Here is a 12590-nt window from a genome sequence, read left to right on the forward strand (position 1 = left end):
TCTTTGTTTATTACCAAATGTTTATTTATTTTTTTTACACTAACTTATAAGTAATTGCATTGATAGATTTGTGGCTTTGCATTGCAACTGTTACACTGAAATCTTTAACAGAGCCTATAGCTACAGTTACAGTATGCTTCTCCCTCAGCCTGACCGTAAGGAGCACTTTAAGAAATAATCGGTTATCTTTTATGACAAAACTATAAAAAGTTCTTGAAAAGTCATGTATCATTACTAGTCTAGAGCATCTCCAATGGGTTTTGCAGTGGATGAAATGTTTTAAATCTCTTGCCAACTCTGACGGGTTCCCAGCAAAGAGTCCCCAGTCACTAGTGAAAGTGGAAGGGGTACCTTAGGATTAAACCCTGCCTGCCCATTTATCAGTGTTGGACTAGCTACTACACGAAGACAAGAAGTAAACAGATGCAATATTACGAGTTTCTACATATCATAAGGTTACTTGTATTGACGTAACAATGTCTCTTAACTAGTTTTTCTGGATATGTTAGACTCGACAACAAATTCGCTCATTGAGTGAAAAAATATTGCAACACATTGACTACAGCAAAATAACCAGAAAGAGAAATTTTGCTTGTAGGTTTTTTCCAACATCCACATTCCGTTGTTTTTTGTCGCTCAGTTAGATAATTTGTTCTTTGAGCCTAACAAATACACCCAATTCAATTTAATGTAAAGTGGTCTGGATTTATTGTCTGGGTGTTTTTAACATTTGTCTCATGAACTGATACTTAATGAAACTTCAGATAATATATACCATCACCAGAGAGTCTGTGATAAAAGTCACAAATGGAGATCAGATGTCGTAAGTGGCAGCAAGTATATGATGTACAGTACACTTATTTTATTTGGCACAAACCTGTCACCAATTCTCCACATGTGGCAACTGTCCTATTGAAGTGTTTACAGCCACCCAATAAGGATAATTATTTTGCAACTGTGTTTTTATAAAGTTGTAAAAAACATTACTGCCTCTGGTGTGTAGCAGGAACAAAGTTTGTCCACATGAGTACCTGGACAACTTTACCTATACCTGTAGTATCTCATAGGAGTTGGGTATAGTTCTCAACAAGGGTGGAGAGACTCGTGTTAAAATTAACTAAGCTTAATACACTTGATTTGTGGAGACTTGGAAAATATTGGTTGTGTAATTTTTACATCACAAAACTGCCAGCAAGATATTTTCACTACTATAGCCCTATTGGCACTTGAAAAAATACTTTATGTACAGTATAACATTAAGTTACTTATTTACATTCACCATTAGCAATCTATCTGTAACTAAGTTCAGTAAAAGTGAATTCCAATATACTGTACTGTAGTTTAATACAAAATACCTAAAGATAGAAATATTACTTAATATATTCTCAATAGTAAATATTATGACACTATCAGCAGTCCCCATAGTGAAACTTAAAAACATCTTTCTATCAAATATTCAATCATGCTAAAAGTTCATCAAAAACACAAAATAAAACTTTCAAAAGTTACCTGAAAAACACCATAAAAGTGGGTCACACAGGCTTGATGGTCTGTTCTGGGTAGAGCAGATATAACAAAACGACTACTATGCCATCAGTAAACAAGGAGGCAGTGTAGTGATTGCAAATCCCTTCCAATAGAAAACAATTTTGCACCAGAATTTCAAAGAGAAGAAGAAACTTAAAAATATTAGAACCGAGAGAAACAGAGATGTTTAAATTCAATAATCCTTTACCAGGTTATAAAATAATAACTATTGTTCACAGTAAGTAGAGTATTTACAAACATGCAATAAGTTCTACAGCTCACCCTGGTTATCCCTCACATTGTACTCCACCCAGTCTAGGGCAATGGGTGCAGATAACATTTGGTCACTTATAGCAAAGGCTTCAGAGAGAGGAAGAGCATCTGGCCCAATTTCCCTACACAAATCACGGGATACAGCAACAGCCTGGGGAAAAAAAAAGCCAGTAAGTCATTTAATATTAAATTATCATTATTAACAATACATTTATGCTACACATCCATTTCAAATACAGTCAAAAAGAAAGAATTAAACACACACACATACACCAAACCATAATTAAGAAGGTATTAAAAACCAAAAGAAAGTGGATTACCTTATATGAAACTATTAATGTTTTTAATCTTAGCTGTAAAAAGCTCTTGATGCAGCTCTGACATACAGACTTAGACTTAAAAAACTGATTCAGTCCTGTTCTTTAACTTAGAAAAACTAATATCCTTTTCCTTTCATTAGTACTGTAAATGTCTCTATACAGTATTTGATTAAGTCCTCTTTCAACACACCACAGAACACAAATAAATTTAATACAGTCTTCTACATGTTACAGACCAGAGACAGGTGCTGCCTACCTGTTTGGCTGCCTCTGGGGAAATCAGTCCATTGATAATAAAGCTGCCCATATTCTTTTCCAAAATGTCCAGAAGGTAAAGGTGATACAGCTTAGTCAGTGAAGGTGTCAGGCTGCTCTCACAAGTCTTAAGCACTTTTCCAAACTGTTGACAGTTGAAAGTGTATAATTTTTTTATAGTAAACTTCTTTTTTAACAAATAATGCATATGCCATAAAGAACAGTTGCAAGAGGACTCATGAAGATTTGGTATAGTATGACTGAGAACTAAACTGAATGAAAACAAAGGGATAAGGAAGGATAAGGAAACAAACTATGTGAAACAGATGGTATGATGTTACCAGTGCTTGAAAATGTATGCACAGGTAACAGGCAACACTGAGAGAAAGTTAAAAAGTAAGAAGCCATGACATTTGTGAAGGTACCAGGAGAGCAGAGTTAGGATCAGATAACCAGAGAGGTACTGAACAAATTACTCTCTCATGCAGAATGTTAAAGCTTGGAATGATAGTAAATTATGTTGTAAAGATTGGATGTACTGATTGTATCTTTATAAAGGGAAAGTTCTTAAGCATCGAGCACTGGGGGAGATGTTACATGGAAAGAACACCAGTGGAGAAGATGACAGATAACAGGTGGCTGTGTCAGTGAGAGCTTCATGGAGACAAGTGGCTGATGAAACAATCATTTAAAATATGGAAAACAATTAAAAATATATTGTAAGACACCAATAATCTGTTGCAACTGAATGTAAATGGAAAGTGTGTCCAAGAAGATAGCAGACAGATGTCACTAGCTATTATCATTTCTCTGTAAAAGTAAAAGTTAATTGAAATTATATAAAACAAATACTGAAAAGAAAGGACAAATCTGACTGACATAAATATATTTAAAGTGAATTATATACAGTACAGCATTGTATAATAAGAAATCATTTTACACCCAAGCAGTTATCATGAGACTTTAGTAATTCTGAAAAAAAGTAATACCGTAGCTGGTAACTTACCTGTTCAGAGATGAGCCTTTCTCCATAGGCCCAGGCAGCATCCTGAATTAAGTCAGCTTCTTGCATCATCCATGTATTAAACAGACCGGCCCTTCCTACAGTCTTCAACTTCTTCCCTAGTGCCTGAAGACGGGAAATTACTTTACTCCCCACAATACAGCACATACATCAACTCGGCTTCAGCAACACCAGGGTAAATAATATCTGACTTTTTAACATGAAAGGAATTACAAGTAAGTAAGATTAACATTTCCAAAGCACCACTGCTCTCTGCTGTGGCTGGGGTAGAACTAAAAACCCCTGCACCTGATTTTCTTTATGAAGGTGGAGGAGGCACATGCAGTTACTAAATGAGAGGTTCCAGATACCCGGTAACTCTGCTTAATTCAAATAAGTGTCAAATCATCAGAAGCATAATTAGGATTTAAAACTTTGTAAATCTGCTTGAGCTACCTGCAGTTTGAACTAATGACAATTCACACCTGTCATGTTAGAGTAAGTTTGTAATCTACTGAGTTGCCACTGAGGCTTATTTGACCAGTGACTAATTAACTTATTACTCTCCCATACTGAAAATAGTTACATCAATATTCACAAATATCCCTCTGAGGCCGCCAGGACTCTTAACAAATAACATTAAAATTTGCCAACGATATAAGGAGCATGATTAGTATTCTGTAACCGAGTAAAAACTTAAATACAGGGGTACAGTACTGTACCATGAAGTAGAGGTTCTCCCTTCTGTTAAGGAGGTCATGCAGGAACTGAATGTTGGTGGGGTCTTCTGGAAGGTCTTTGTTTGTAGCTAGAGGCTTGAAGGCTTCCAGTCTCTCTTTTGCTACTTTCTGCATGAGGACGCAATTGTCCCCCTCGGCTGTCATTGCTGCATGGGCTAGACCCAGGAAGGTGCCAAACCTAAGAAAGGAAAACATTCTCATGTTTAAGATCACATTATTTAATTTTTTTTTTCACTCTTTCATGTGCACTCTTGTGAGCTGAATATTCATCTCACCAACAATATGTTTTTCTTTGGACAACTAAAACTAACACTATACTATAACAGAGATCTGGATAAACAAGACCTTACCTGATCTATCTGTAACTTTTTGTGAAAAAAAAAATATATATTCTTAAAGATATTAAGTTCTGTATTTATGTTGGGGATACATTCCAGGAAAATAAGATATTGAACTAGGCAAAACAATGTAGAATTAACCCTATATTAATATTGGTTAAATGATAAAAAATTAGGAAGTGTTTATGTTCCCACATTTTGATTCATCACAAAATCAGTCTGGGCTACGAACAAGTCCAGTTTACTGAGGGTTTCCTGTACTGAAGAACTAGATAATCACTGTCAAACATTACTCCATGTACAGGACAAAAGGTGTGACAGGAGGATGGAGAAAAAGACATATGGTTGAATGGATAAGCCAAACATTATTGCCATGACCCACCTGTTGCATGAGAGGTATCCCTGTCCTCCACAGCGCTCCCGGCTCACTGAAACAACATTTTCTGAATTCCAAGATGCCAAGGGTTTGATGACACAGCACATTGTTACAACTTCAGGGTGTTCAGAGCCATCTGGTGCTTGGAATGCCCATCGTTCCTGTTGAAGACAAAAGCACATAGTAGAGGTATTGGAACGCTAAGTCATGTAAAGAGGATCTTGTAAGACAATTATTTAAGTTTGTATGGTGATAAATATGAAAGTTTTAACCTTGCCTGGTTTCCAAAGTTTAAGCAGTGGTGGATAAACTCACCTTCACATAGTCTAGTCCAAAGTTGATAGCATATGTCCTAGCCAGAAGAGGCAAAAGGGTTCTCTGCTGCAGCTGGTACTGAAGAATTGACATGTCAGATTTACCTGTTGGACCTGTTGACAGTACCACAAGATAAAAGTAATGAATGGGTGCAGGTGTGTGTGTTGACAATATTCACTACAGTACTTATAACAATTTGCAAACATATCATTTTTCAGGTACTTCTGACCTTTAGATTTATCAACTACTAATCAGATTCAAGTTAAAAAAAAAAAGTATACATAACTCACCAACGGTCAGGCGAGATGCTGCATAACGTAAGGCAATGGCGAGGGCAGCTTTAGAGACACCCATGGACATACTGGCAATACAAATACGACCCGACAGCAACTGATCTGCCACTGTGAGGAACCGAGCACGGGAGCTGAAGTCAGAAAAGAGCAGCATTAGATAACTTTCATATGTATTCCTGCAACTGACTTACAGGTATCACCGATGTCCAAAATAACGTAATAGAACCAAATCAGCAACTTGATGTATATTTGTGAAATGGTTAGCTATGCCTGCTATGGTGCAATAACCAATCAAATAAGTTAAAAGTTTAATGAGCTAATTCAGGTACGGTATAAAGGACGTGGAGTACACAAGATTATGAGGAGGTTGGTGCCTTTATTTACTGAAAAAATTCCTATTCTCTAATGTTGGTACTGAAGTAACCACTATCTCTATAATATAACATGTAAAGTACAGTATATGTAGATGAATTAGATTTGTGTAAAATTATGGGACATGAGGAATAGCAGCCTGAAAATATGAGCATAAAATATATAATGATGAGTTTAATGAGGTAGAGTACAATGTTTAGAAAGTAAATAACACATGGTACAGACCATGGAACAATATGTTATGAACTGAGTACTGTATACATCTAACACTGTAGAGTACTTGTACCTTTTAACTGAAGACGTGAACTCTCCTTCTGGTGACACATCACTGTATTTATTTAGCAGATTCTCTCGTGGCACTCGCACGTTATCAAACACCAACTTGGCATTGTCTACTCCATTCAAGCCCATCTTGTACCCCATGTCCTCCACACGAACATTTGGCAGCACCTGAAGGAATTAAGCCCCATTCATATTTTTGGTTCTAAACACAGTTATATAGCTATATAAAGGACAATTATAAAAAGTACTGTTTTACATATAAAACCCATCACACCTGTAAATTGTCATCACGAATGCGAACAAGAACACCGTGGATACCATGATTCACGCCCTCCACAATCAGCTGTGCAAACACAACAATGTGCTTGGCATGAACAGCCCCGTTGGTGATCCAGTACTTCTGTGCCAGAGTGCTGGGTGTATTCACAATAAATTCCTCTGAAAAAAGAAAATTCTTTGTAAATATGAACCTCAAGAAACTGTGCATTTAAAATCCCTTCATAAATTCATCATTTACTAAGAAATGGAGCCTACAGAAAGGAGATAGAACCTTATTTGGAGAAAAAATATATGAAACTATTGGAAACTTTTATTTGGGTTATTCTGCCACAAGTAAAATTAGGCATCTGGTTCACCTCTATTTGATGCTCGAAATGTCCTCATTAGGAAAGGATAGAGACTCAGCAAGGTGATATTTAAATGCTGTTCTCTATCATATATTAAACTTCAGATGCTGTACTCACACTGACGAATTTGCTATAGACATAAATTACACTCCATATACGTATTTGCTTTAATTATTATATGAAAGCTTGTACCTGTACGTAACCCATATAAATTCTTGAGTGTGAAATTTCTGTGTATGGGGGTGGGTGGGTGTGGAGAGGTGGGATAGAAAAACACCAACCAACCCCAAGAAAATCCTTGAGATGAGAATGGTTAACTTAGTGTATGGATTTGATCAGGTCCAAGATTTCAAAGATTTAGATCCACTGTAATTTAAAATCCTACCACATACAAAGTGAGTACAGAATACATATAATTATAGTTGTACCTTCGGGTAATTAAAATACAATTACGGTATTACTATCATCTTTGGATCATTGTTTGAGAGAGAAAATGAATAAATTAATAACATTCTGGAGTTACCTGGCAAAAAGACACAGGTTAAGTACTGTATCTAATTTTTGACAAATATAAACCCAGGCCTCTGCATAAGAAAGAGAACATCTTGCCTGTTGAACCATACAAGGAAATAGGAAAATGACAACAAGAGTAAAAGTTAAAAAGAACATGATCCAACAACGGTCATCTCACCAGTCTCCTTATCATAAACAGCGGTGGTCTCCATTTCCACGGCATTGTTACCATAGCCCAATTCTGTGAGGCCAAAACAGCCAACATCCTTCAAGGTATCAATTCCGGCGAGAAGTTTATCGTGGTGTCTCTTGGTGCCCAGCTTCAAAACAGTGCCCCCGAATAAGTTGAACTGGAATAAATAAAATAGTAAATACACGCAAGTTATTGGCTATTTTCAATTAACAATAAGCATGTTCCAAAAAGTATCATTATGAATTTGTTTGAGACAATATGACACAACGGACGAAGGATTTTGACAACCCTACCGAGGTGTTCGTTTTGAAATTCATCGGACCGTTCCGTAAAGATACCCTTAGGAGAGAGCGTACATGAATCAATCTCTAGACAATCACATACAGAAGGAGATTCTATTGAAGACCTCCTCAAAACTCCATAATCACAGTACAGTATATTTCCCTCAAGAGATTATCCCTCCTATAAAATTTTCAGTAAATTTTTCCATCCAGTATATTTCCTACATCTGGTTCTATTTATTCTTTTAATTTGTCTGTTTTCAATCTTATCATTATATTAAGTTTCCAAACATTACCCCTCCTTAATTCATTTGCTGAATACATGATATCCACACTAAAATCATTGCCATATTTAATATTTATATGTATACCACCAATGAGGAGATCTAAGCCAAACTCACCTGCACTGTCATCTTGGTAGCCATTGCAGGATCAATAATGGACGCTAACTCGTGGGCGGCAAAGATACGGAGTGGGTTGTTCTGGAAGTCGAGTACAGAGATGAACCCCGAGTCACAGATCCGTTGGAGTCGAGCGAGAGCTACATCACGCTCCTCATGAAGGGGGATGTTGTAGCGAGGTTTCATAACTGGATCGCTCATAAATTCTCTGCAATACAGTAAAGATGTTTATGATACTCGTCACATCAAGAGTGCAGATAGGACTCGGCAACTGTTTGTAATAAAGGAATTCTTATATAAAGACATTTATCAATTTGTTTGAGGATAATCTTACACATGATGTATTTATTAGTCTGTATGTACACTCCTGCATAATAAGTATGATTAGATGTGGATGATTTGTAGAGAATGGGAGAGAACAGGCAACCTTCATACTGACTAAATACTTCACCACCATGAGCCACATGACACAGTAGAGTGAAAATTACCTAAACTTGGTCCTCATCTCATGGTTATCATGATCAAGGAGTGCTGTCATTTCCTCAATATTGAAGTTACAAACACTCTGGGCTGAGCGCAGGTCCATAGGAGGGGACTGGTTGCTCAGTGACCCATGGGGGTGGGTGGCTGTTTCTGCTGTTGACAGCCATCTCTGAATATCTGTATACCTGGTAGGAAAATGCATACAATACAATACCTAAATATGCAGTAGGTCAAGTAGCTTATACAGTATATGGATTTTATTCCAAAAATACCAAATAAATGAATGACTATATATACCAGTAAGTGAACTTTCTGTTGGGAATAAAAAGGCAATCATAAGTCTGCCAATGATTACAAATTTTGGCACATTACTGGACAAAATATAAGGATATAAATAAATTGTATATATATATATATATATATATATATATATATATATATATATATATATATATATATATATATATATATATATATATATATATATATATATATATATATATATATATATATATATATATAATGTGTCATCAAATCATTCGTCAAAACCAACCTGGTAGCAGCTGTGCGATGGTGACGTACAGCTGATGAAACCAAATGTGACGACAGTGTACGGAACATGATGCTCTCTACTTTAATGTGTAAACTGGAAACAATTGATAGATTACAATACAATGGTTAGTACTGTAGCCATCTGTGAGTGAGTAAATAAGACAAGAAAGCTGAGTGGAAAATGTGGGGTCAAAATAAATGCAGAATTTAAAGAAAAAACATGGCCAATTGTGGGAATCACATTAAAACTATACAATAATGCTCGTTTGTGAATTTTCGGGACCATGATAAAATTATTGTCAAAAATTATCATGATAATATTACAAAAAATAAAAATACTCACAATTTTTTTGGATATTCTTGAGGTAATACAACAATTATCTTCTATACCACAAATCCCTAAATTTGCTGCTTAATCCATGCCGTTTGTCGCTGACTCTTCGAATTCCCCAGCCTATGCCTCGTGGTCTAAGGTTGGCAACCAGCGCTGCCTAACAAAGCAGAGGTCAACTATCAAGCCACTCCTACCTCCGCTATATAAGACCTCACCTCGCCGTGACCTGCCCCTTCTTCTAACTACAGCCACGCAGCACGCAACACCTCCTCTGAACACCTCACCAACCAGCTCTCTACTCCACGCTGCCACTTCCCAGTACCCTAACTGCACTGTACATCCAATACAATATGTATACACAGAGTGCATTGTGAGTTTCCTTTCTCCAACCCGTCCTGAGTGTGAGACAACATCTCGAAACCCCACAATACCTACCTAATCTACACGTGACATCGGGGTGATAAGGCTCTTTGTGTTACGTGCCTGCCTTATTTATTTTACAAGAGGGTAATAGCAGATGACAGTATAAACACAAGGCTGTACACTTCTGACTGTCCTTTATCTATAGTCACATGTTAAATCGACTGGACAGACATCTATCATGGACACTTCCATTCAAGAGTCAATAATGAAATATATTATATCTATTATATATATATACGTCAAATCTATAATTATTTGGGGATATTCATTACAGCCTGTTAGTAAACATAAACACATGTTATTTAAATATTCACAGCCTTTTAAATAACGTAAATAAACAAATGGGTCGTCGTATTTAAAAACCCCGAGGACGCATTGGGTACAAACTGAATTAAAACTTTATCGTTTCTCAACTACCAGTGATTAAAAACCCACACATCCTACCAAATACATCTACCAACGATTCCAAAACATTATCAAGTACTTACTTACTCAAATAAAGGAAGAATAATGAAACAGGAGATGGAGAAAGTTGGTTACCTGCGACACACTCAGTCCTGCTCCCTGGTTTGTTGACGACACTGATCAGCTGTTGGGTAAGGGAGCTACCTGCCCGGCGAGTGAGCTATAAACTGGCGAGATCGTTACGGGGCTCAAAGGAGTTTTTTTTTTACCCTTATCAGAGAAAAAACGAATTAACTCTTATTATATAAGACTACATCTTATTATATGAAAATTTAATTAGATAAAGGAAAGTCTCACAAACAATATTTATATATAATTCTGCACAGTTTGTAGCATTAAGTTTTTCCAAGATGAAATATAAATGATCCATTAAGTTTAAATATATATGCTATATTGTGTATAAATTCAGGAATGGTTTTACTGTTTACCTCAATGTATTCACTATCAGTTAAGCTACTCAATTGGTATCATAAATTTCGGGAGACATGCAAACGTTATATTTTCTTTCCGATCGGTCAGTGACTTACTAACCTTGGCTTCCTTATCACTGAGTAATATCAACATTGTGATAACCGATAAGAGTATAAGGGTGAAACTGTACTTAGAACTCTGACAAAAAACAATACATAGATATTATTACTGCATCTTAGAGTGGAGAGGGGAGGGAGAGGAGGTAAGTTTTCCTTGGTGGGATATGCGACACACCCCTCCCACGGACACGTACATCTCTGCAGTAATTCAGAAGAGTACTGTAAGATATAAATAGAGACATCTAAGACAACAGACTGGTGACAGTATGCTCCTGAAGGAAAAACAAAACAAAGTAAATTCAGGTTTTCTCTGTAGTAGTGTTGTGGGGTACGGGTTTGTTTGGTTCACACTCAGGATGGGATGGAGAAAGGAAACTCACAATGTGCTCTCTGTATACATGTTGTATTGGATGTACAATGTAGCTTGGTGCTGGGAAGTGGCAGCATGGTTACAAGCGTGATGTAGAGAGAGCTGGTTAGTGAGGGTGCTCAGAGGAGGACAGCTTGTGGGTCGCCATGCTCGCCGGCGGGAGCGAGGACCGCCAGGCAGGCGGAGGAGGAGGAGGTGTTGCTGGCTGGTTGGTGTAGGTCGAAAGAGAGAGATCACCACGAGGTCAGGTCTTAAATAGCGGGGGTTGGCGTGGCTTAGTAGTTGACCCCTGCTCCGTGGTGTATGGCGGCGCTGGTTGACCTAGACCACGAGGCACACACTGGGGAATTCGTGGGGTCGGCTAGGCAGCGACAAACAGCGTTTGTAGGGGAGAAATCCACTACAGTGTAACCGCCCCAATGAGCGACTGCGGAATAATTGAGACCCTTGCACGTAGGACTCGATTGTCTTTATTCGGTCAAAACCGGCAGAGTACAAATTACATATGTTACGTATGACATAATTAATTCACTCGTACGTTCCTTCACTATTAACGACTACATATAATTTATTTGAGTAGAGTACGGTGTTAAACCATATAAAACTTACGTGTTTCGTGTCTAATGTAGGACTTATTAACTCCCTGACTTGATGGCTCACTGGATGGCTAGAGACTGACTAGTTGAACTAGTCAGCCCGAGGCGAGGACAATCTGTTTCACACTTAACACCTCAGCAAAGCTCGTTGTAAACACTCCCTCCGTCTCTCTCCTGTCCCCCCCCCTTATCTCTCTCTGTCTCTCTCTCTCTCTCTCTCTCTCTCTCCCTTCTAGTTTATCCTACTGTGGCAGTAACAGTAGTATCACTAGTATGTCTGTTAGATCACTGACCATGCACGTCTTAATGAGGACTAGTCCCGAGATATGCTAGGGACTGTCAGTTGGTTGAAAATGTTCAAAGGAGGGCCACCAGACTGGTGCCTGCACTTCGGCACCTCAGCTACCCCGAGAGGCTGGAGCGCCTGAACTTGCCTAGCTTATACTACAGACGGGCAAGGGGCGACCTAATTGAGGTGTATAAGCATCTCCAGGGGCACTACTCAGACGAGTGTCCTTACTTGGAGCTGGCGGACGCTCGCCCCACAAGGGGTCACAGCTCAAGATTGAAGAACCCGCACGTCCAGAAAACTACGAGGGCAAACTTTTTCGGAGTGAGAGTTGTAAACTCTTGGAACAATCTGCCAGAAAGTGTTGTGACGGCACCGAGTGTGAGCTCTTTCAAAACCAGGCTTGACCAACACTGGAGCAGGTTCAGATACATTCAGTA

At 37.9% G+C, this 12590-nt stretch overlaps 1 protein-coding gene across 5 annotated transcripts; it reads right to left on the reverse strand.

Moving 5' to 3' along the window:
* Positions 1-2: 2 nt before the first annotated feature.
* On the reverse strand, positions 3-11951 carry LOC121861705 (acyl-coenzyme A oxidase 3, peroxisomal-like). 5 transcript variants are annotated; one of them, XM_042359612.1, is made up of 14 exons: positions 11875-11951; positions 9145-9237; positions 8597-8776; positions 8109-8316; positions 7412-7583; positions 6369-6532; positions 6099-6262; positions 5438-5571; positions 5148-5260; positions 4839-4993; positions 4101-4296; positions 3382-3504; positions 2377-2520; positions 3-1951 (listed from the first exon to the last, which is right to left on the reverse strand). In XM_042359612.1, exons 2-14 carry the CDS (start codon positions 9210-9212, stop codon positions 1799-1801), a joined length of 1974 nt encoding a protein of 657 aa, XP_042215546.1. In that variant the 5' UTR covers positions 9213-9237; positions 11875-11951; the 3' UTR covers positions 3-1798. The 5 variants fall into 5 exon arrangements, with proteins under 5 accessions (XP_042215546.1, XP_042215542.1, XP_042215543.1 ...); XM_042359608.1 differs by lacking the exon at positions 11875-11951 and adding an exon at positions 10441-10542; XM_042359609.1 differs by lacking the exon at positions 11875-11951 and adding an exon at positions 10389-10518.
* Positions 11952-12590: the final 639 nt, after the last annotated feature.

The sequence above is a fragment of the Homarus americanus genome, unplaced genomic scaffold (assembly GCF_018991925.1).
Source record: "Homarus americanus isolate GMGI-L3 unplaced genomic scaffold, GMGI_Hamer_2.0 scaffold43243, whole genome shotgun sequence".
Classification (NCBI taxonomy): domain Eukaryota; kingdom Metazoa; phylum Arthropoda; class Malacostraca; order Decapoda; family Nephropidae; genus Homarus; species Homarus americanus.